This window comes from Boleophthalmus pectinirostris, unplaced genomic scaffold (genome assembly GCF_026225935.1).
Source record: "Boleophthalmus pectinirostris isolate CB_2022bp ecotype Guang Dong unplaced genomic scaffold, ASM2622593v1 HiC_scaffold_21, whole genome shotgun sequence".
In the NCBI taxonomy this organism is placed as follows: Eukaryota; Metazoa; Chordata; class Actinopteri; order Gobiiformes; family Gobiidae; genus Boleophthalmus; species Boleophthalmus pectinirostris.
In genome coordinates, this window is record NW_026571175.1 from 6,122,043 (window position 1) to 6,146,502 (window position 24,460).

The following is a 24,460-nucleotide window of genomic DNA, read 5'->3' on the forward strand; positions in this document are numbered from 1 at the left end:
CATCTCTCGGTACGGTATTTATTGTGATATTTTGGATATTTTGGAGAGGCTAGTTGTAGATAATACACTTTTTTGCTTTTAAAATACCTTGACAATATTTTGGTGTGAATTATTTAATAATAACATAATCCCAAGTAAAATACATATCTCTATATGTTGTTTGCACTGAAATGAATCATGGGATATGTAGTTTCCGAAGTTCATAAGATGTTGCTACTATAAAACCATGTATTTAAGCCAGGGGTGTCCAAACTTTCATCATCAAACACAGATGAAGCAGAGAGCTGATCGAGGGCCGTAGACTGGTGCTCAATACAGTGAATAATTCAAATATGTGCATGTTTAACATATTAGAATGAGCCCTCAGTCTTTATTCAAGCTAAAATCCTTAAAATCGCACACTAAATATTAAATATTAGCTGTATCAAGGTAGATTTAAAAAAAAAAAAAAAACAACCTTCAGTAAAAAGTTAATTTTTAATTGATGCAAGGTAATTTGGGCCAATTCATCTGGAAGCCTGAGGGCTAAGAAACATTTGCCTGAGGGCCACATTTGGCCCATGGGCCATAGTTTGGACATGTCTGATTTAAGCAAAGGAACTTGTAAGTTGATATATATTGTAACAGCCCACGATATTATTGTGAGACTTTTGACGATATGATATCACAATATTTCGGTTATTGTTACGTCCCAACTAAAAGGTCCAACATGATTTTACTTAATGTTAAATCATTTACACTTTCTTATTTTTTTCTATATCTTGAAATTATCATATCTTAATAAGACATGCTAAACACCTAAAATCACAGAGGACCATTTAAGGACCTGCACGTGTTGTGTTTTCATGTTTTGAAGTCGGTAAAAATCAAACACAGAGCCAAAACTACTCAAATAAAGATTAAAATCCTGAATTCAAATAATGCACTTTAACAGTTTTTAATTTCTAGATCGTCCTTTTGTGCAGTGTATTCATTATTCTAGTAGTTGAAATAGTATATATCTAGTTAAGTTAGCGCTGAAGACTGAAAAAGTTCCCCCACATGTACATTTCGAGTATGCAGTCCTTTGATATGTTCAACACTAACCATTGGTCCATTATAAAGTCGGACTATTACTGTACACTATAATGTGCTCTCTGTCTCTAATCTCTAGTTGGGTATGCTCCATGGTTTGGGGTAAGTTTGTGAATGAAAGTGTAGCTCCGCCCCCTGAGTGTAAACTGAATTGCCCCGTTCCCGTCGCCCGCGGTAACAGCCCTTTGTGGAGCACTCGCTGTGGACCGTCCCGTGAGCCTTTGGGACCAGAACACATTATCACAAAAACTGACGTAACGTTTATAGTGGAGGGTCCCATACCTGCTTGTCTCCATGGAAACATTATTGCTTTGTCTGGAATGTTCCACAGTATAGATTTAACCTATCACGAGGGAGACGATTACAGTTCAGATCTGTGGAGAGTCGCCCCTGTTCACAGAAGGGATCATTGTATTTTTGAGCAATAGAAACGCCTGTAATTCATGAATGACAGATGGAAATGTTTAAATTCATACTATGGAACATTCCAGGCAAAGCAATAACATGTCTTTGGAGACAAGCAGGTAGCGGATCGTCCACCAGAAAAGTTGCGCAGTATACCTTTAAGGTTTTAACAGTGTCGTAACATACATACGTACATGGAGCTGTATTTTTAGTTTTCAGTTTCAGTCTAGTTTAGTTTGCCTCAGAAAATACTTGCTGTTTTTAAATCCATGAATCATCACTGGACTCGTTCTAACCATTTCTGCCGTCAAATCACGCTCATTACAACTGCATGTTTAGGTTAATATAATGGGGCATGTCGCTTAATAGCTAGTTAATTTTTTTCCTCATGGTAATTCCCTCTGTTGCCTGAAGATGGCGAGCTCACACCAGATTCCCGTATAGGTAACAATGAAGATGGAAAAAGCTGTGTGGTCGTTATTTTAAGTTATAAACCAGGAAATGCCACAGCAAAGGTACTCAAGAGCAAGTTAATAGGCGAATGGCAGTACAAATATATAATACGATTAGTCTTAGGTATGATAGTGCACCTGCTTGAAGGCACAAGGACTCCCCCTGCTGGTGCGCTGTAGAGTGAAGCAGTAGCTAGATAGACTTGATGTTGGTTAGTTTGTAGTGAGGTCAGTTTCCGCTCTGAAATGATCAGTGAGTTTGATATGGGTCTTTAAATGGGGCTTCCGGAAAGTCAATACGTCACCAAAATTAGTCGGTAAATCCAATATATTATCTTTATCTTTAGACACAATGCAATCCAGGCACTCCTAAGAAGTAAACATCGCACGAAGAAAAGTACTGTTAAAAGGCCTTTATTTAAATGGCCAAAGCCAACATGTTTCGACTATGACTGGACTTGAAGACTGGTCTTGAACTTCTTTGGAGTACTTGGATTTTGTTGTGTCTAAAGTTTTGATCCTTATTTCAAGAGCACCGTCTACCTGTTCTCACTGTGGCAGCAATGTGGCAATAAACAGCCACATTTTTGTTTTTTCTGTACTTAATATCTTTATTTTCTAACAATTTTTGATGGTTCTTTTCTTTGGCATTTTCAGTCAGATTACAATTACCGTTCAATTGCCAACAAATACAGAAGATGAGCTCGAGATTTAGGCAGGACTGGTCAGAAGTTGTATGTTTGTAATTATAGATTTCTATGTCTATGCTGCAGGTACCACAGGCTCAAAGGACAGTCACAGTCTGAGTGTTTATCCACACATTTCCCTTATAAGGATTCCTTTACAAACAGCAAGTCAGTCACCAGAAACTTTCTGTTTTTATTACAATATCGTCAAACTTTAGTTTTAGTCTAGTCGTAATTAGAAAAATGTTAATCAAATTTAGTAATCAGTCAACAAAAGCTATTCAGTTAAACTGTCGCTCTAGTTCTGGATCTTCTTCTACATGTTCAAAACATCAGATTCATTCGTATATTTGTTTATAGTCTGGGACAGGGCTCTACAAAAGGGCTTTCATTCAAACTATTTCACTAGGAGCTTAAATCTCAATACCAGTCAAAAGTTTGGACACACCATTTCATTCAGTGTTGTTTTTCTTTATGTTTACTGCTTTCTACATTTTATATACAGTACATAAGGAAGACATCAAATATATGAAGCAAGATATGTGGAATTAGGAAGAATTATACAAGGAGCTCAAGGAGCCACCCTTTGCTTTGACAGAACTACAAACCTTTCTCTCAATGAGTTTTACAATGACGTGTCCTGAAATGGTTTTCACCTCAAGGTCTGCCATGTCAGGGTCAAGGAATACCAACTGTCTAAAGCAATGATAAAAGAAAAAGGTAGCTCTCTCCCAAAATTTAAAACAAATCATTTTGAGATAATTTTTTGTTTACTACATTCCACATGTGTTCATCCATAGTTTCGATGCCTTCAGTGAAAATCTACAACGTAAATAATCATGGAAATAAACAAGTGTGTTCAAACTTTCGACAGGTTGCGTAGTTCAAGTTTTGGATGCCATTAATTCATATAAAACTCCAAACTATGGCTTTCTTTGTTATTCTTTCTCTATATCTAACCTCTAGTCCCTGGTGACTGCCTTGACCCCTCCCCTTCACACTGGGGTGGTCTTCCTGTTGAGCGTATCCGAGTTGCTGTCGCGATCCCGTTTGGCCGTGAGCCGATCCAGCGTTCCGACGTTGCCGCGGTCTCGCTCCATGGTCGCCGTGGAAACCGGGGGCTGCTGGGTGGTCCCGGACGTCGCCGTGGACGTGTTGAGCGGCGCCGTGTTCTGAGCCGCTGCCGTCGCTAGGTTTGACTTGGAATGGGAAGGAAGAGTCCCGCTGTTTATGGCTCCTCCCCCTCCTCCTCCCCCAGCGCTGCCTCCGGTCGAATCTTTGGGGAAGTAGTTGTGGAGTTGGTACAGCGTCGCCCTGTCCACCGTGCCGTAAAGCGGGGGAGCGCCCAGTTTGGAGTCCCGAGATAAGGTATACATGGAAATATCGCCTCCGCTTCCTGCGCTGGAGCTGTGGTGCGGATTGGGAAGGGTCGCGACTGAAAATGGCGGTGCGGAAGGAGGCAGGTTGAAAGATTTCGAAGCTCCAATCGGCGAATTTTCTTGGGAACGTGGAGGATCTGTAGAGCGGGAGCTGGATCGGGAACGCCGTCTGAACCGGTAGCTGGGGAGGCGGAGGACGGCGTGGGTGGTGCTTTTGAACAGGTCCGTGCGAGATCGGCAGCGAAGTTCCTTGTTCTTCTCGATGTAAATGTTGACGGCTAACACTCCAACCATCTCAGCCAGGATGAAGGAGAGACCACCGAAGTAGAAGGACCAGCCGTAAGAGTAGTGCCACTTTTTGTCCTCATCTTTTTTGGGAGAAATGTCACTCAGGGCGGCAGAGATGTACACGATCACACCGATGATGTTACTCAGACCTGGAGTAAAAACAAACCCAAAAGATACATTAAATATGTAGTTTAGAGACAGCCTGAACAATATTGATGCTTTGCAGTTGATGTTATGAACATTTCCTGGGCATGTAAAACTAACAGAAAGCATGACTCGAGATCTTAAGTTAGACTTAAACTGAGCTTTATTTTAACACAGTCTGAACAGAAAGGACTAACTTGGTTGGAACTACAACAAGTGAGATGATTTGTGCTGTTAAACAAGTCTCTCACACATAAAATTACAGCCAGTTAGTCACCCACAACAGGACTGTGAATGTCGTTTTGGCTGTGTGCATGTGTGCAGAACATTTTTATTTATTTATTTTATTATTTTATTTGAACTTTAACCAGGATAGTCCCGCCGAGATTAAGAATCTCTTTTTTCAGGTGAGTCCTGGTCACAAAGGGGATCCTATTGTCCATGTTTTTAGTGGCAGGGGAAACCAGAGCACCTGGAAGAACACCCGGAGAACATGCAAACTCCACACAGAACGGCCCTGCAATGCCCCAGAATCCTTCCCAGGACCTTCTTGCTCTGAGATGAGAGCGCTAACCAAAGAGATACATGTAGAACACCCCCAGTATGATGCCATTACAAAGTATGAATAGTATTCATTTGTGTCCAAAGCAGTGATCTGAACACAGGGCTACAAAATCTATTGAGTGAAAAATACCGTATTGAACTGTCACATTTAGAAGAGGCTGGATTTACTATACTTAGGTAATATAATGTCTTCTGCAAAAACTCTGTGTGAGATTTGAGTTTTTAATATATGTGCTATGAAATCTTGAATTTAAATGATAAAATCACAATATATACATATATATCTTCAAAATGATCCACCTTACCTCATGCACATTTCTATTATTACTATATCAATAAAAGTAGCTAAATTTATCAAGGTATTTATTCATTAATTTATTATTTAAGTTTTTTATTTTCAAATCTAGATACCTGCTTCAATCTCAAGATATATATGTATATATATACATATATATACATACATACTATATATATATATATATATATATATATATATATATATATATATATATATATATATATATATATATATATATGACAGAATAAATGAATAATCTTCATGCTACCTGCAGCCACAAACAGGATCCCTCCTCCCAGGATGATGTTTCTTTTACTTTTGTAAAATCCACTGGAGGCGACGCACACTCCCCCCAACAGCAGCAAGATGGCACTAAGGATGGGGAAGATACTGGACGCCCGCACCACTCCTGCACAAACAAACAAACAAATACAGAAAATTAAGGTAATAATATTGATAATAGGAGGCAATTTATGTCCGTTTCACAATGTGTAGAATGTGTATTTAAGTGTCAAACAATTGTGACTGTAGTAATACCTAATGAAGTGAATAATTTTAAATTCTTATTATTTTTAAGTTTACAGTTATTTTTCCAACAATTTTAAATACTTTGCAAACAAAAACTCCTCAAAATGAAACTGAAACCCACAAATAGTTTATATTCACATTTAGCATCTTAAAAACAACACTCACAATGCTACATGATAAATGATCACAAGGAATCTCTCACTCATTCACACACACATTCATACACCATTGTACTCAGACACGGGGGGCAAGGGGGGGTTTAGTGACTTGCCCAAGGACACAATGACAGCATTCATCGTGGGAACTGGTACGTGCCAACAATGTAATTTCTATTTGGGCAATGTGTCACCTCTAAATAGTCTCTGGTGTTGTATGAGCTTCATAGTTTCAATGTGGTCCAGATTTCTGAAGGTGCAAAGTTCCACAAACAGGGTTACCAAGACTTCCAGGACGTGAATCTATTTTTGAAGCAAATATTTTTAATGTCCACCACTGACTCATAGTGTGTTACGATATGAACCTGTAGGGGGCGACACCCATCAAGTACAAATTACAAATAAACCCAAAGAACAACAGCTACTTTTTTGATGATAGTTCAAACTAGTCCAGAATCAGGTTAGGTTTAGGTTCCGGGTTTAGGTTAGTTGACATGTTGGTGTTTTTCGTAGCAACAAAAGTTCGTGACCGTTTGACACTGGAGGTTTTTCACACATTACCATGACAACCAGCAGGGAAAGCAAAATAGCAAAGTGATGCGTTAGACAGTTCTCTAGACACTAGCTTCCTTAAAATCTCTCCTCTATCTGCTGCAGAGCGTTCACTGCACAGTTCAAACGCGATGAAGAGGAGTGAAGGTGACTCGAAGTCCGCTGATGCTGTGATAAGCTTTGTACTGTCACACACAAGGACGACTGTGGTGTTTCTCTGAACAGATTCAGAGATATGGGTGTAGATTTTTAGAGGTGCACTGAAGGGTCCGCCACCTGTTTGTCTCCATGGAAACGATTCTGCTTTGTCTACAGTGTTCCACAGTGTTGATTAAACTTACAGTATCGATCACAAGGAATACAAGCAGGTAACAGCACTACGCTACAGTACAATTCAGATCTGTGGAGAGGCGCCCCTATTCACAGAAGGAATTATGGTATTTTTGAGCAACAGAGACGCCTGTAATCGGGGTGTAGTGCACGTGGTCGAGAGGGTACGCTGTCCACCCACTTCTCCCAATGTGAGATATAAAAAATGAACAAATATAAAATAGCTACAACTTAAATGTCAAACCAGAGCTATTGGCCTTAGTTTAGTTTAGTTTGACAATGATGGAAACAATCTGAATAGGTTCATGATATCTGCAGTACTGTCCTACCGGAAACATGAGGGACTAGGACTGAACAAGGACTGAACCAGGACTAAACCAAAACTGAGTGTCAGGATGGGCCTGGAGGTGCGCCCGCGTAGACCTTTGGATGACCACAGAAGAAAGGACCGGCTCAGAGCTCCACGCCTCACGGGGCTAATAAGTGCAGCCGTCACCCGGCTTTGCGACACCCTGCTCCACGGGATCGAGGTTCTCTCTCAAGTCCAAGATTAGTCCTGGTTTAGACCTAGTTTAGTCCTGGTTTAGACCTGGTTTAGACTTGGTTCAGTCCTGGTTTAGACCTGGTTTAGTCCTGGTTTAGTCCTGGTTTAGACCTGGTTAAGACCTGGTTCAGTCCTGGTTTAGTCCTGGTTTAGTCCTGGTTCAGACCTGGTTTAGACCTGGTTTAGTCCTGGTTTAGTCCTGCTTTAGACCTGGTTTAGACCTGGTTTAGACCTGGTTTAATCCTGGTTTAGTCCTGCTTTAGTCCTGGTTTAGACGTGGTTTAATCCTGGTTCAGACCTGGTTTAGTCCTGGGCATGTGTTGTAGCCTATAAGTTATGTTCTGTAGGTGATTATGAACGGCAATAATATTAATTAACATGATGCTGTATCATTTTGAGTTAAAAAAACAAACAAAAAAAAACCATCAAATATTAATGATTTTTACTCGGCTGGCATACTTATGTGGAAGGGGGGTCGTGTATTTTGCAGATTTTACTGGAAGATTAATTGACCAAGAAATGATTGCGATAAACACTACTATTAACATTTTGAACCATTTTCAACTAATATAATGACAATGGAATAAAAATGCAAATACACCCTTTCAAAGAGCATTAAACTTGACTTTCTAAATAACATTTAACACAGGAACTGCAAGACAAACAAAAACAACAAGCCTAAAGAAAATAAACTTGTTAACATAAGAATAGCCTAATGTAGTCTGTCTTACAGCAAGAGCTTGTTAACAAAAAATACACTTGAATTAAACATTGTTGAACCAAACACAACCAAACGCACAGGTTAAGTGGTTCGCCCCGTTCATTTGGTTGGAATCCAAAGTGGTCCCACACTGCAGCTTTCGTGTTTGGCTTTGAAACTAATTCCATCTGTTTTCGAATCTCATCTAGCTTATGACTTTCTACTCCTCGCACTGCTCTCTACTCAGAGGTGGTACGAGACCATGCAACTGGCAAGCATACTTTTTATATATCAGGGGTCATTAAAGTAAGCCAACTTCAGCCCACCATGCCCCTTTGCCCACCACCTTAACTGGCCCTAGGAGGCAGTCCTCAAACGTTGTTATGGCCTATTTTTTAAATTACTTTTTGGCAAATAATAGCACGTCTGCGTCTTGCATTTTGTAGTATGCTTTATTTTTTTAAAAAATTTATTATATATATGACATATTTACATTTGCCACCAAATGTTCATCACCTGACAAGCTCGAGATCAAACAGTGACAGTCAGTGCATGCGCAGAGTTCTGTAGTGCAATTAAGGACAGCAAAATGACCAGTGTTAAAGTATGAAAAATTGACAGAGGAGTTTTCAAAGAACAATGGACGACTGATTATTTTTTTGTTCAGTGTAAGAACCGTGCAGTTTGTCTGATATGTAAAGAAAGTGTGATGGTTTTCAAAGAATATAATCTGCATCGTCAGGGTCGTACAATTCTGTTATACGGCCGACCCGACCCTAACCCCGGTCACAGTCAGGAGCGATAATGTGGCCCCCAGAGAAAAAACTTTGGTGACCACTGGTATATATAAATGGACATAGCTAACGTGCTAGCCGCCGTGTTCCAAATAGGGAGTTGGCATCCTTCCTGCTCCTTCTGACGCTGGCTCCCATTGACTTACATTTACATTGGAATATTGTGACCCCTCTCTTTGTAACTGCAGCTGTGAGCCTCATCATTTTGGTCTTGAAGTATTCGTATTAACCCACTCTATATGATCCTATTTCGGTATTTTGTCCGTTTATGCTGGCAAGTAGCCTAACTGACAAGTTCGCTTAAACGTCATTACTCTAAGGAAACAAGAGGAGTCAGTAGAGAGCGACAGAAGCCTTTTGACATTCAGTTTTCTTTGGTAGAGAGAAACAAACGAGGAAAACAAACAAGCAGGCAAATAGAAATTATCGAGGCTAGAAAAGTTATCAAGCTCGTTAAAAGTTATGATGCGATTATTTGATTTATTGATTATTGATACAGGCCTAATACTATGGAAAATTCCAGGGACAGCAATAACATCTCCAAGGGGACAAGTAGGTAGTGGACCCACTACTAGAGAAGTTTCACAGTGCACCAAGTGAAGAACCAAATACCAAAGAGTAATAATAATAGCCGATCACGTGACTGTGGACTCGATCCGGACTCGGACGTTATGTGCCAATAAGGTATTGAATAAATAATATACATATATAACACACAGGACCCACGGCACACAACAGTTTTTCTGAAGCATGAGTTACCTGTGGTTCTGTGGCTCGTGTTCACACCTGTGATGGCGTCATCGCACATCACTGTTTGTTGCAAACAAAACAAACAGTGCTATTGCGCAATGGAGCTGGCGCTATTGGCAGTAAGGGTGCGTCCAGCGGCATGAAGTGTCTATTGAGTGGTGGGACCGATGTTGTGGCGCGCACTCTGCTGTGGGTTTGTGGATGTGGTAGTGGTGCGTGGGGGTGGGGGTGGCGGGGGAGAGAGGCTATGGGGCGTCTGTCATCTTGTTTTTATTTGGTAAGATTTTGTATTATTTGGATTTCATAGACGAGCCTAAATGTTTCAAATGTAATGCACAGACTTCCATATAATATCAAATATACAAACTGTAGATTGTGCAGAGTCGAGTCTCAGGTCTGATCTGATTCTGGTCTGGTTCCTGTTTTGTCCAGTTCATTAAATATACTAAGTTACACATTCCAAGACTATACTGTGAAAAGTTTCAACAATGATGGTTATTGCTTATTCTTTGCTCTTAGTTCATTTCATAATGTTTTACAGAAGTATCGGATCGGGACTCTGTATTGGCAGATACTCAAAATCAAAGGATTCTGACTCTGGGGCAAAAAAAATGTGATCAGGACATCTCTAGTAAATATACCTATTATTTGAGATGGGAGTAAAGTATGATAAAAAATTACTTAATTTCAGACTTGTACAGTAAACCTTTGCCAGCTGCTTGTCTCTACATGGATATAATATTGTTTTTACCTCAAATGTTCCACAGTATGGCTTTAAACATATCTATTTTCATGGAGACAAGCAGGTGACACGACCAGGTCAGATCTGTGGGAGGGCAGCCCCACTCTGGAATATTTCTGTACACATTTTGTGACAGAAAAGTCTGTGGTGCACTTGTTGGAAAGCAGAGTAGAGATTGCATAAAAGCCCATTAAAAGCCAATGATACTTTGGTGGAGAGCAGAGTACATGGGTGTTGACCTGCTCTCTGCTGTACCAGCTTTAGAAACACTCTGGGCTCCGGGCTTCTTTCACATTCTCATACAAACCTCTCCACAATGAAGACCGCAGACCGCACACCAGAGCCAACACACAAATACATTTATGTAACACCAAAGAGGAACACCGAGGAACACCAAGAGGACACAGAAATGTTCCACTTTGGTGCAAAATATGTGTGGGCTGGTTTGTCCGTGAGCAAGACACTTTTGACCTCTTGCTTGCAGACAGCGATGGAAAGAGAAATGAAAAAATTGTACTCAAGAAAAAGAACATTAACATGGCTCTGGTCAGATTAAGATGCGTAGTCCTCTGAATAGGGTTTCACACGTCAATATGAAAGGACTCTTGCTGACAGAGATCATAGGTTGTGATCTCTTTCAGCGAGAGTTTCAAACAAAGACTTCACTCGGTGTTGGTTTGTTTGGCCACACACTGCTGCCCCGCGATTGGTGATAAGCAAACTCTGCAGCTGGAGCAGAACAAGATGGATTCTCAAGAGTTTGTGAACTTACAAAAATCTCGAGAATTCATCTTTCTGCAGTGTTACAGGGCAGTAGCACGGCATACAATATACGCTATTAGCATAAGTACAAATACTGCTGCCAAATTTGTAAACGAGTATGCGAAAAGTACAAAAAATGAAAAAAATACTAGTCAACTACTCAAAGCAATAATTACTGTTTATGCATTTTTATAAGCCTTTTAGACCAGTCTTTTGCCCCATCCACACTAGTATGTATTCGAGTCGTTTTCGTTGTGGATACAGTGTTCGTCCACACTAATCCAATGGAAAACGGCTCCAGAGACGGAACGATCTGGTGCCATCAGCTCCCATGAATTCATCTGAGTACAGATCTGATCCGGCACTGTGTGGATGTAGGGCTATGCGCTGCAAAGTAATTTACCGCCAAAACGCTAAGAGGCTAGAATATATGTCCATTCATATAAAACAGGGGTGTCCAAACTTTTTTCATCAAAAGCCACATATCTAAACACAGATGAAGCAGAGGACCGATTGAGGACCGTAGACTGGTGCTCAATACAGTGAATAATTGAAATATGTACGTGTTTAACATGAATAGCATGAATAAACACTGATGGCGCATGCTAAGATCCTTAAAACCACACACTAAATATTAAATATTCGCTTTATCAAGGTAGATTTTAGAGCCAAGAAAAATTTGTCTGAGGGCCGCAATTGGCCCACGGGCCGTAGTTTGGACATGCCTGATATAAAAGGTCTATGTGTATGACCTGCAGTAGTATAATATCTGAAAAGTTTAACATGAACCATCTCCAACGTGATAGAAGCACAGAACAGACTCACCATCAGCAGAACACCCCTCTGTCACAGAAACAACACTCATATTCCACTGAGTCGTGTCCTTTAGTCCGACAGAAGCTGAACCGTATCAGCGCACAAGGAGCGAGCTGTTTTATGAACGCTCAGTTTATGCAAATTAGCCAATTGGTTTTAAGTTTCGTTTCTGTAAAACATAAACAAATATGCTCAAAGCTGTGTGGACAGGGAAGGCTTGTGGACACAGAAACGACGTGTCTGGATGCAGATCGTTTCCGATACAGTGATACGTTTCAGTGTAAACATGGTCTTTTATAAAAATGTCAAGTTAAATAAGTTCTATTGATTGGTTTGAGCTTCCTATTACACGAAACGTTCTGAGGATTTTTCTTGTCCAAAAGATGAAGAAGAAGTTTTGTTTTTGATTGTGCCAACACCCTACAGTGGCCAATGGGGCCAAACGCACTGCAAAGGCCCAATGCGTCTCAGTTAGTGGAAACAGCTTCCAGTACAGATACGATGCAAATTCACAAACTCAAACACAAGTTTAAACGAGGTACAAACAAAGAATGTGGTACACTGACAGCGCCCCCTGCAGGTTTGGAGCACTTCCGTTGTGGTGACTCTTTATGCAACATTTTTTATTTGCAGGTGTTTTCTTGGTTTTCATCTTTTTGTGCTTTGCGTTGTTTCTTTATTTGCAGCACATATGATGATGATACATTTGTCTTTGTTTCTTGTAGTGTTTTTTTTTTTATTCACACCACATTCTTTGCTTGTACCTCATTTAAACTTGTGTTTGAGTTTATGAATTTGCATCGCTTCTGTACTTGAAGCTGTTTTCTCTAACTGAAACGCATTGGGCTGTTGCAGTGCATTTGGCGACTGCCGGCCAACTGTCTCAACATTTCATCATTTTAAAACCCTATACATTAAACAATTTGGAGCCTCGACTTAAAACAATGGACTTACATCATAATATATTGCAGATAAGTCAAGTGCGATCCCATAAATAAATGTAATATGTCTTTCAAGATGTTCTGCTTTCATGTGAAACTCTAGACTCCAGCTCTGAGCCTCGATTATGAGAAACCTCCACAAATATGAGCCGAGCAGTAGCCTGGCCCGCCCACAACCTTCTGTCCTCCGAAGAAACATATCACCTCATGTCATGGCACTGTGTTAAGACTCATTTAATACTTGTGTTACTCCCCTTTAGAGTTTAGAGTAATACTTCGAAGACTTTTGCTCATTCAAAATTGCTCATAAAATCTAGTTCTGAATCGGTTATTGTCATGGCAACTGATGAAACTGAGGTATTCATAAATCTCACGTATATTTATGTTGATGCAGTTTTCACACAAATGAATTAATATGCATAAAAATACAAAACAAAATAGTGGCTTTTATTTACGCATATAAAACACTGCTTCACCAATTGACTAAACCTGGCCTTGCTTTTCCTTTAAAATCCAAACGGCATATGAATGAATCCTAGTTAAATTTTGTAATTGGTTACATAAATGCAGCTATGTAATAATTCACAATCAAATCAAAATCTGTATCGTTATTATGTAAGAGTCTTCGGTGGTGTTTTTGTGTGTGTAATGTGAGGCAGACAGCCAGGTTTGTGAGTGAGTCCAGCCCACGCTGCTATGACCAAGTCCTCACTCAGCCGATACAGAGACACACAGCTCCAGATAGAGTTTACAGAGGGAGTGCGCACCGATGAGTGGAACAGCGAAACAGATCATGCAAGACTACAACATCAGGTCCATTATCGGGGTTTAAAGGTGCACTATGTAACCTTTCTGCTGGCATGTATTCAATTACAGGTGTTTTTTGTTGCTAAATTGTTTGCAATATAGACCATACACAATCCAATGCAAGAAGAAGAAATGGTAGTGTCAAATATGAAAATGGTCAGTCAATCATGTCATATATCATCCATTTAAATGCACTCTCTTCCCACTGTCATCTGTCCATTTCAGTTTTACAGTTTATGTAACAGGACTTAGGTGGTTTCTGCACAGTTAAGTTTTGGCCATTTGTCCACATGGAGCAGGTGTTTCGGGTGGGTGAAAACGACAAAAAAGTGGAGAAATCTGAGAACCCCAGTGTTGCGTTATTGTGTGGACAAGCAAACTGTAGCTTTTGGAAAACAATGATGTCGTGACCATGTCATTGCCACATGACGAGAAGAGAACCCCACGCAACAGCCGGGAACAACCATAACAACAACCGTGGAGGAGATCTTTATCAAGCCCCGGAGTTTCAAAATAGCCATTGCAATCAAGTCAATGGGCTGAGCTCAATGGCACATGATTCCAGATTAGCCTTTAGCCTGACGAGGTACTTCCGGTGGATGTGGGCCGATTGAACATGTGCAGTAGTGCTCTTTCTCCCTGCAGGCACATGCGAGCGCACGCACGGAGCGCGGTCTTGTGTATCACGTGATCACTTTGACCAATCAGAGCGAGACGAGCTAGAGCGGAGCAGAGTGTAGCCGAAGCTAACGATTGTAAAATGTTTTTTAAGACAACTGAAGGATTTTGAGGTGAGAAAAAGTTCATAACACGAGCATTTTGTGATTACATTGCGCTCTATGAGAAAAATACTTTTTCGGCCCAGGGTTTTTTTTTTTCGCTGTAGTACCAGTGAGTGGCCAGTAGGTCATTTGGAAGCAGCTACAAGCCACAATACCCTGTCCAGTTATTTTAATAGTATTGTGTGTCCAGTGGCTCTGGCTGTGTCCTGTTTACAACACCACATACAGGTGTGGCAGATGTATTACATCGATTTCATTCAATGCTCCATTGGCGCCTGGATGTGAATATTTATTGATCCACTTGTGCGGACAAAATTTTTTTTCAACTTGCAAAAAAATAAAAAATAAAATAAATCCAGAAGCGTTGTCGTGTGGACATAGCCTTAGATCTTCTCTTTAACTGCGACATGATATTTCTCAATAATTTCAAGGTAATTTATCTTAAAATAACAAAATAAACCAGAAATTTATATATATATTTTTTTGTCATTTCAATTGCAATCTTCTAGTAGTAGTAATATTTCTTGTAGCGAGTGCCTTAAAGGTGGAAAAGCACTGTACAAAAATGTAAAAATCTTGCCATTTGAGCATTTTGTAGTAGTAGTATTAGTACTACTGTTAGTAGTAGTATTAGTACTACTATTAGTAGTAGTAGTAGTAGTAGTAGTAGTGATGTGTGTAACTTACGGAGCAGGTATTCAGCTGCATCCTGGTCATAGTCTGCGTCTTCAGGGAAATGGTTGATCTGTGAGCACACTCCACGGTTCAGACCTGCAGACAAACCAAAGGAGTGTGTCAAGTCAGTAAGTAAAGTAAGAAATAGTAATTTATGTTAAACTAACAAAGGGCTTAATGTGGAGATGTAAGTACTTTGGCTTGAAAGCTGCAAACCGCCATATTTGTTTTCCCACTTGGATGTGTCTGTTAACAAAGCCCATCTTTTCAAGTCTTTTGAAACATATTGCTTTTGTTTCTGGTGGTGATATTGTCATATTTTAGTTTTGGGATTTGGACATCGTAATTGTGTGGTTATTGGATATCCTAACAACGGAAAATGGCTTGAGAGATGGGCTTCAGAATCGGATCTGTGTGATTGCAAACCTCTGTTCAAACTGTTTCCCTTCCCAATCGAACTGAAAAATAGTGAAAGGTGAAGGCGATGGGCAGGATTGATCCACTGGAAGGACCAAAAAGGAAACCTCTTGGTCTCTTTGCAGTGGAAGGTGTTTCTTGGTGAACAGCTGGTGCCTTTCGCTTTGGCGTTGACTTTTAAAATTTGTAACCAAGGTGGAGTGAGGGACCGGGGTTTTGCTTATATGACAATATCAAAACAAGAAACAAAAATGATATGGCTCAAAAGACTAGAAAAGACTGGCTTCGGTAATAGATGCATCCCACTGGCGGTTTGATGCCCACTTTTTCGGAAAACCCTTCCCAGTATGCATTGTGCAATGACCGGATGTCCGAAAATCGTGATGCCTCTATTACTTTCTAAGATGTGAAAGTAAAGGTGTCGCTTTAAAAGAAGAGGTCATGTTTGTACTCAAAATTGCAACAATTTTCCAGGCAAGTCCTTCTAGCAGCAGAACATCCTGGTGTTATTGGTGTTATTTGAAATAAACTTTAAATTAAATACTGGAAATAGAGGTTGAAATCTGTTTTTCTGCTTTGTCCTAAAGCGGAATAATGAAGTAACAAACTGTTTTCCCATTTTATTGTTTTTCTTTCTTAATTGAAATTCAAAAGAACGAATGGTAAACGGTCCGCTGTTCTACATTATGAATTCAGAAACAAACCCCAAATCTATGGCATTGTACAAAACAGGGCTGCAGTCTCTCCTTTTGTCCACATGCTAATCCTGACCCATTTGTTGTTTATTCCAGAGACCACTCAGACCATCCGACGCTCCAAACATCAAATGAGGAAATGCATTTAGTGAGTCACGCATGAGTCACAGTGAAACTCTCCCGGAGCTCTGAGTACAGGTAGACCGGGCGATTTCTATGGTTTAAATATAGACTCAAATATACAGGACAGACTATACGGCAATAATACACCTCAAAGTGCCATATATAACTGGAAGAAATAATGACATAAAAATGGACGGTCATATTAAAGCATTGATTAAGTGGAATTCCATAATATTAAAGATGCACTGTGTAACATTTCTGGTGCAGGGTTCACTCATTGCTTGTTTCCAGGAGGATATTATATATTGCTTTGCCTGGAATGTGTCACAGTATGGTATAAGTTACAGGCCAGATCTATGGAGAGGTGACCATGCCCACAGTAAGAATGCATGTTTTGCAGGTGGCCCATATTACTCTATTTACAGATCTTTGTTTTGTAATGTTGTTTTCTCAACATGAACAGACCTGGAGTTGTGTTTTGTTTCATTCACACATTTAACACACAAACCCTGTAAATTTACACTGAGCTCTGAGTTCAGACTCAAAATACTGTTCCCCCTTGTGATGTCATGTGGTAATAATAATAAGTGCTCTACTGTGTATTTGGGGCTATGTTTACACTGAAATGAATCACTGTATCACTGTATCGGTAACAATCTGTGTCCAGACACGTTGTTTCTGTGTCTGCAAGCCTCCCTATCCACACAGCTTTAAACAAATTTGTTTATGTTTTACAGAAACAAAACTTAAAACCACATGGTCAATTTGCATAAACTGATTGCTCAAAAAACAACTCGCTCCTTGTGCGCTGATGCGGTTCAGCTTCTGTCAGACGAAAGGACACAACTCAGTGGAATATGAGTGTTCTTTCTGTGACAGGGGGGTGTTCTGCTGATGGTGAGTCTGCTCTGTGCTTCTATCGTGTTGGTGATGTTTCATATTAAACTTTTCAAGGATTATACATCTGCAGGTCATACACACAGACCGTATATATGAATGGACATATATTCTTGCCTCTTAGTGTTTTGGTGGTGAATTACTTCGCGGTGCATAGACCTACATCAGCATATCAGTGTTTTCAGGCGTCCACACAGTGCCAGATCAGATCTGTGCTCAGATGAATTTGTCGGAGCTGGTGGCCACCAGATCGTTCCGTCTCTGGAGCCTTTTTCAATCGGATTAGTGTGGACGAACACTGCATCCACAAAGAAAACGACTCAAATACATACTAGTGTGGACGGGGCCTGGATCATTTCAGCCCTGCCTTGCCAATCACTCTCTCTACTCTCTCTAATGAACGAAAGGTCGACTCAGCTCACACTACCACTGTCGCCTTGTTGCCGTTGTTTTTGATTTGTTGATCTGCGTTGAGATCTATACACCACAACGTCATTCACCGCCACAACACTAGGAGGCTAGGATTTAGAAATGGCGTTCGTGTATAGAAAATAAAGCAGAATACCGGATATGTATGTAGAGTGGTGGTAGAGAAGACCAATCACAGCCCTTATTGTCTGCGCAGGTTAGGTGCACATCAGTTGACGCAGACTCTCTGTGATTTCATGCATGACCATACATTTGGCTTTAAAGGTAGTTGTTAATTTGGTAATCTGGTAATCCACATGCACAAAAAGGTAAATTAAATTAAGAATCTAGCAAAAATAAATATTATAATTTTTCAATTTAGTTATAGTAAGAAATCAACACTATTCATGGGTTTCATCTTCTTATTTATAGGCATCATTTTAAGCACTTTTTACTTTTCAACGCTATTTTGAAACTGTTAAAGATGCACCAATCCACCTTTTTCAGTTTCAATACCAATTTTGATATTATAGCTTTAAGTATGCCCAAGACCGATACCACAGCAAAGTCTGAAAACTGCTTTTGTTTCCTAAAATAAAACAACACAAAACTGATCCAAATGTGTTATGTAGCTGCTATTTATCTCTCAAGAAACAAAACAACATGTAAGTAAAAGTTCAAACATGATCAAACTTTCTGGCCCTTCTTATTACATCACTTTATCTGTCTAACCAGGATATCGGCTGAACTGATATTTGGAAGCCAATATCCAATCCAGGGAGTTTTTCAGTATTTCCTCCAATATCCGTTACCAGTATCAGATCAGTGCACCCGTATCTGAAAGCCACGGTCAGGTTCATGTTGGTTCACTGGTATTGTATTCCGGAGTGTGTCAGTGGGTTAGTGGTGTGGAGGTTAGACAGTACAGGAGCAGAGTCAGGAGCCGGAGGAGAGCACGAGTAACATGAGCCCTCTGAGTGACGGATGTGGTTACACTGATCCAAATGACCTCCAGAACACAATGAAGATGGAGGGGAAGCACTCAGGGTTTGACACATAATGGTTGTCTCTAAAAAGTATTATTCTTAAAATGGTTTGATATTTGTAGTATATTAGGTCTCTAGATGTAAAGGGGCTGTCACACCTTAACGATTAAGTCAGAGTATGCCGACGTATGAAAACATTGGCAAATACGATGGAGTTCGTCAGATAAGTTATATGTGAGTTTTGTATAAGTTATGAGCACACTGAAGCACGGTGGCCTACGTCTACCAGGACTAAACCAGGACTAAACCAGGACTAAACTAGGTCTAAATCAGGATTAAACCAGGACTGAAACAGGACTGAATCAAGTCTCAACTAGGTCTAAACCAGGACTAAACCAGGGCTAAGCTGGGACTTAACCAGAACTGAACCAGGACTAAACCAGGACTGAACCAGGTCTAAACCAGGTCTAAACTAGGTCTAAACCAGGACTGAACCAGGACTGAAACTGGACTGAACCAGGACTAAAACTGGACTAAACCTTGTCTAAACCAGGACTGAACCAGGACTAAAACTGGACTGAACCAGGACTAAAACTGGACTAAACCAAGATTGAACCAGGACTAAATCAGGACTGAACCAGGACTGCACCAGGACTAAACCAGGATTGAACCAGGACTAAACCGAGACTGAACCACGACTAAACCAGGATTAAACCAGTACTGAACCAGGACTAAAACAGGACTGAACCAGGTCTAAACTTGGTCTAAACCAGGGCTGAACCAGGACTAGACCAGGACTAAAACTGGACTACACCTGGTCTAAACCAGGACTGAACCAGGACTGAACCAGGACTAAAACCGGACTGAACTAGGACTAAAACAGGACTAAACCAACTGTAAACCAGGACTGAACCAGGACTAAAACTGGACTAATCCAGGATTGAACCAGGATTAAATCAGGACTAAACCAGGACTGAACCAGGACTGAACCAGGACTAAACCAGGACTAAACCAGGACTGAACCATGACTAAACCAAGACAACTCCAGGTCTGTTTGTGATGAGGAAACAACATTATAACAAAGATCAGAAACCCCACAAGACCCCATACGCTGCTCCCTTACCCTCCAGACAGCAGATCCTCCAGAGCCCAGAGTGCGTGAGGGCCCCGGGGTCCTTCTTGTCCTTGTTGGAGTTGGAGTCGTCCTGGGTGGAGTTGGCGGTGCTGTTGCAGATGAAGGCACGGGCGTACAGCCAGTAGTCCGTTCCTATGGCAACGGTCATGAGGGCGAAGGCGGCGAAGGCTCCCATGGTGGTCAGCAGCACCTGGATGCCACGCTCACACCACACCAGGGCCGGGCGGGGCAGGAAGCTGAGGTCTGAAACAACAAACACACGTATATGAACTTTAGGTTATGGTCATGCTCTAGAGGAGGTATTTAATTACAGCCTGAGCAGTTAAAATATATTTCACAACAGAGAGAAATAAAACTTTACAATATTATTATAGATGGAAATTAAGGATGCACCATGTAACTTTTCTCATGGGGGCTCATATTTTACAAAGTGGCTCCCGTCAGATTGATATGTGTGTTACTGAACTGAGTTCTACACATTATGAATCTTGAACGGTTCTCAATGAAAGATTAGAAAACACAGAGCGTCATGGTGACTATTTGAATCTGATTGGTTGAAGCTTCCCAACAGAGGAACAAGTCGAAAAATCAAGCTTTAGTTCCATCCAGTTGAGAGAAAAGCACAGACATCTCCCCTGTCCATTAATGCATAAAGTGCTTACCTTCTGCACTAACTAAATAGTCTGTATTGACACTAAAATCGTCTGAAGTATACTTGGCCAAAAAGAAATGCAAGTTCTATTTGTATAGTGTTATAATATATATATATTTATAATAACAATGTTGAAAAAAAGGCAGAAAAATGTTCAGTAGCGTGTATGGTCGCCCCTAGCTGCAATACAAGCCATGACCCTTCTTGTCATGGACTGTTCCAGGTGTCGAATGCGGAACTGTGGCATCCTTCTCCATTCTTCCACCAGTCCTGCCCGTTGTGACTCGTGGTCTGCCGCACTTCCTGTATCCATGTACCGAGTCCTCAGACAGGATATGGTACTCTCGTGCACATAGAGAGCTGCAGCCACTTCTTAGATACGCATCCCCGCATCCAGCATAATGATAGCACGACCCCTCTCCAGATCAGACAAGTGTAGCATGAAGTCGCCATGGATTCCAAGCTCCAAAACTTGGTTTTCTGATGCAAAAGTCCACAAAGAGTGATTCCTGACAACTTTTACGTGCAGTATTGTTGTCCGATTCGCAGTACGTCTGAGCTGTCTGGAAATTTAAAGCCAGTCATTGTGTGGAATCAGTCAAGCTTAGCAAATCTCTACCGATGTCCAGAGATCGTGTTTCTTCTTTGATTACAGTAATAGGCCCAACATTTACAGTTAGGGGCAATTTTGAATCACCACAATAATAACATAAACTTGCTTGTCTTTTTTGGCCAAGTATACATCTGTCTGTGTTGCCATGTTTTGGTTCATTTGGACACCTCCCCTTTGACTTCTACACAAACCTCGGTGCTGTAACGTGATTGGTCACCCACCACCTGCTGGGCCCTGTCACACCAGTGGGGCCAAGATGGATTCTCGTGACTTTGTGAATTTACAAATATCACGAGAATCCATCTTGCTGTGTGAGGTTACTGCTTGTGTCCACAGAGATGTCACTGACTTATTGACCTACATGGAGACAAGTTTTTTGAAGACAAGTATTTTGTCTGTTAAAAAATATTCTTATTTATTTATTTATTTATTTGATTGGGACAGAGCATGTTAATGGACAAACATGACACAACATGAATATAAACACACTGGATTACAGTCTAAGGCTAATTTCCATCCATTGTTCCAAGGGGCTGGGGTCACAGGGGGCCAGACAATAAAATATTGTACACTCCACTCATTACACAGTTCCCATTATTGTACACTGCACTTATTCATCATAGGCCTGGCTCCAAATTTGCTCCTGTTACCGTTAGTATCGCAAGCTTCATTTGACTGGATTTGACTGAAAATTATGGGTGGCGTTACATTGGCTTAGTCCACTTCTTTATAAAGTCTATGGTATTGGCGGTAAAATAAGCTGAAATACGTCTGTCTGTGTCTCCATGTTTGTTTTCATTCATTTCATTTGGGAGCTTCTCCTTTGGCTTCTGTGCAAACCTCAATGCTGTGACGTGACTGATCTGACAACCCAATTAACCGTACAGCGTATGCATGCCGAGGTGGATTCCTGTGAATATGGCACTGGCATGGCAACAGCATTAAACGTATCAGCCTGCATAGAGACAAGTAGATCACGTGATCAGACAAAGTTCGAGATCAGGTTTGTGGAGACGTGAACCCACTCACAGCAAGACTAATGACAAAAAAGCTGAATGAACATTAAAGGGACAGTTTGGAATTTTGGACATAGAGCCTCATTTCCTAGTGAGCCAGAGTGTTGGAGACATGTGGATACACTTTTTGAAATATGCCATTCAGTCCTTGTATTTGCACTAGCCTAGCACCAGCGACCTCTGTAAATACAAGGACTGGATCTAATATTTCAAAAAGTGTCTCCACACTTCTCCAAAACTCTGGGTCACTAGGAAATGAGGTCCTATGTCCAAAATTCCAAACCCTTTAAAGCCATACTGAGGAACATTCTGGGCAAATCAATAGGTAGGATCACCCACTAAGGTAGCCTGATTCATCAGCCGGTTTCACTTCGTGGAAACCGTCTGACCTCACAGCATTAAGATTTGTTCGCTCAATGGTAGGGGAGTACTTTTTTATTTTATTTAACCAATCATTGCTATTTGGTCGTGACGGATGTAATGTGCTGCTAACGGGGTTAACTGGTATATTAAGCTTTTCCCAAATCCATATCCCCTTGATAAAATTCACCAAACATTCTCTTTGTTCCGGCATTAAATCCTCGATCTCAAGAATCACTGCCAACACAGAATGTATGTCTTCATCTACATCCATCTCGACCGCTTTACTGTTGTGCTGGACCACAAAAGGGACCCAGCCATTGCTTCACAGCTCTTTGCTGATTGGCCGGTGTGCAGTCTACAACTTCTGGCATTCTTGCAAACCGTCTAGTGCAGGGGTGCTCACACTTTTTCAGCATGCGAGCTACTTACAAAATGACCAAATCATAATGATCTACCTAATACAAAGCCAAGCAAACTGCACTGAAACACTCTGTGCCCCTTTTCTGGACCCTCACCCACAGTTTGAGAACCCCTTCTTTAAGAGAACTTCCTCTGGCACTTTACACAAAACTGTGAAAAAAGTGAAGGAAGATTTTTAAACCTGTTTTTAAAAGTTCCAAACTGGAGTTGCATTCTTTTCTGGTTTTGCAGTGATATTTACCAGCCTCTGCACATTTACCAAACCAAACGCACATCGTGACAAACACAGATGCATTTGTGCACTTTTGTTAGACAAACTTCAGCCAAATGTGGCAGTAGGTCTGTTCTGTAGATCTGCTCTATGCTGTAGACCTGCTTTTTGCCAACACTGGAACACAAATTTAGACTCGTTTTTGCTTCACGTTTGGTCTTGCTCTTCTAATCAGCCGCACTGTGGGAGGGGCTTGTGTTCGCTGTACGCAGGAAGGAGCGAGAGCGTGAAAAGGCGAGGGGCGGCGTGCTGACGTGAGGCAGATGGACAGGTAGGATGTTTAGGAAGTTGAACCTGCCCTGTGATGCACGCTGGTACACGAGGGCACACGCTGTTGCAGACGAGCCGTGCATAGGGAGCGTGTGTGTGTTTGTGATGTGCCGTAGAGTCTCCGCGGGTTTCAAATGAGCGCACAGGCTGCACTGAGACGCCCCACACGCTCCTGCACCCCGCTACAAGTTTATTACCAACAGCAGCGGCCGTAATGAAATATGATCGCACTTGTTGAGTGTCAGACCTCGAGTGAGAGACAAGACCGAGTCCAAACGCGAGTCCGAGACGAGACACGGCGATCTACCCACACGACCTTGGCGATCGACTGGTAGATCGCGATCGATGTATTGAGCACCCCTGCTCTAGTGTATTCCAATTCCTGACCTAGTCGCTGGAGAGAAATGAAATTGAGCGGAACACTAGGTGGCGCCAGTAGCTACCACTCGGGACCCTCCAGTAGAAAAGTTACATAGTGCGCCTTTATACTACTACCACTACTAATACATCTAGTTTGGTTACAGCGCTCACACTCATCATCTCAAAGCGCGGCGGTTTGAGTTTTGCTTGGAGTTCTGCGTCCTGTTGTTGTGTCCTTAAGCAAGACACTTCAAACAGCTCAAACAGTCTCATAAAATACAACAAACACACTAGAGTCTTTTAGTATTTCCATTTCCCAAACTTCTCCCATCCTTATTTGAACCTGTTGGAGATAGATCGATAATTTTACTCAACGCCTACAGCTCTGAAAACTCCTGATGTATTTCCTGTATTTTTCAGAGTTGTCTTGTCCCCTGCAGGCCTCCGTAGTCTCGTCTGTTTGTGTGTGTATGTGTGTGAGGGGCGTTGCGGTCTCTCTTTAATAAAAACAGTTGGAGCCTGGAGCTTTTGGCAGCTGCAGATGAACAAAAAGTATGGACCCCGAGCATCAACAGGAACAGAGCGTCTCCAGTCCACTGAGCAGAACAGAAGAGGAACACTGCGGAGGGCCTCGTTTCATACTTTGACTTTTTATAATCGTGATTA

The 24,460-nt window shown here is 41.2% G+C and overlaps 1 protein-coding gene across 1 annotated transcript; it reads right to left on the minus strand.

Annotated features, from left to right (window-relative positions):
- Positions 1 to 3,612: 3,612 nt before the first annotated feature.
- Positions 3,613 to 20,067, minus strand: LOC110175561 (voltage-dependent calcium channel gamma-4 subunit-like). The gene is made up of 4 exons (XM_020941762.2): positions 19,818 to 20,067; positions 15,181 to 15,264; positions 5,559 to 5,699; positions 3,613 to 4,433 (listed from the first exon to the last, which is right to left on the minus strand). The coding sequence occupies exons 1-4, from the start codon at positions 20,002 to 20,004 to the stop codon at positions 3,613 to 3,615; spliced, it is 1,233 nt and encodes a 410-aa protein (XP_020797421.2). The 5' UTR covers positions 20,005 to 20,067.
- Between the last annotated feature and the right edge of the window lie 4,393 nt (positions 20,068 to 24,460).

What these genes read in the sequence shown, in the direction of transcription:
- LOC110175561 (XM_020941762.2), bottom strand. Translation starts at nt 20,004, where the DNA reads ATGGGAGCCTTCGCCGCCTTCGCCCTCATGACCGTTGCCATAGGAACG. An exon ending in GAGGATCTGCTGTCTGGAGG is followed by an intron (nt 15,265 to 19,817) that starts GTAAGGGAGCAG and finishes GTTTGTCTGCAG; the next exon opens with GTCTGAACCGTGGAGTGTGC. An exon ending in GATCCTGTTTGTGGCTGCAG is followed by an intron (nt 4,434 to 5,558) that starts GTAGCATGAAGA and finishes TTTTTACTCCAG; the next exon opens with GTCTGAGTAACATCATCGGT.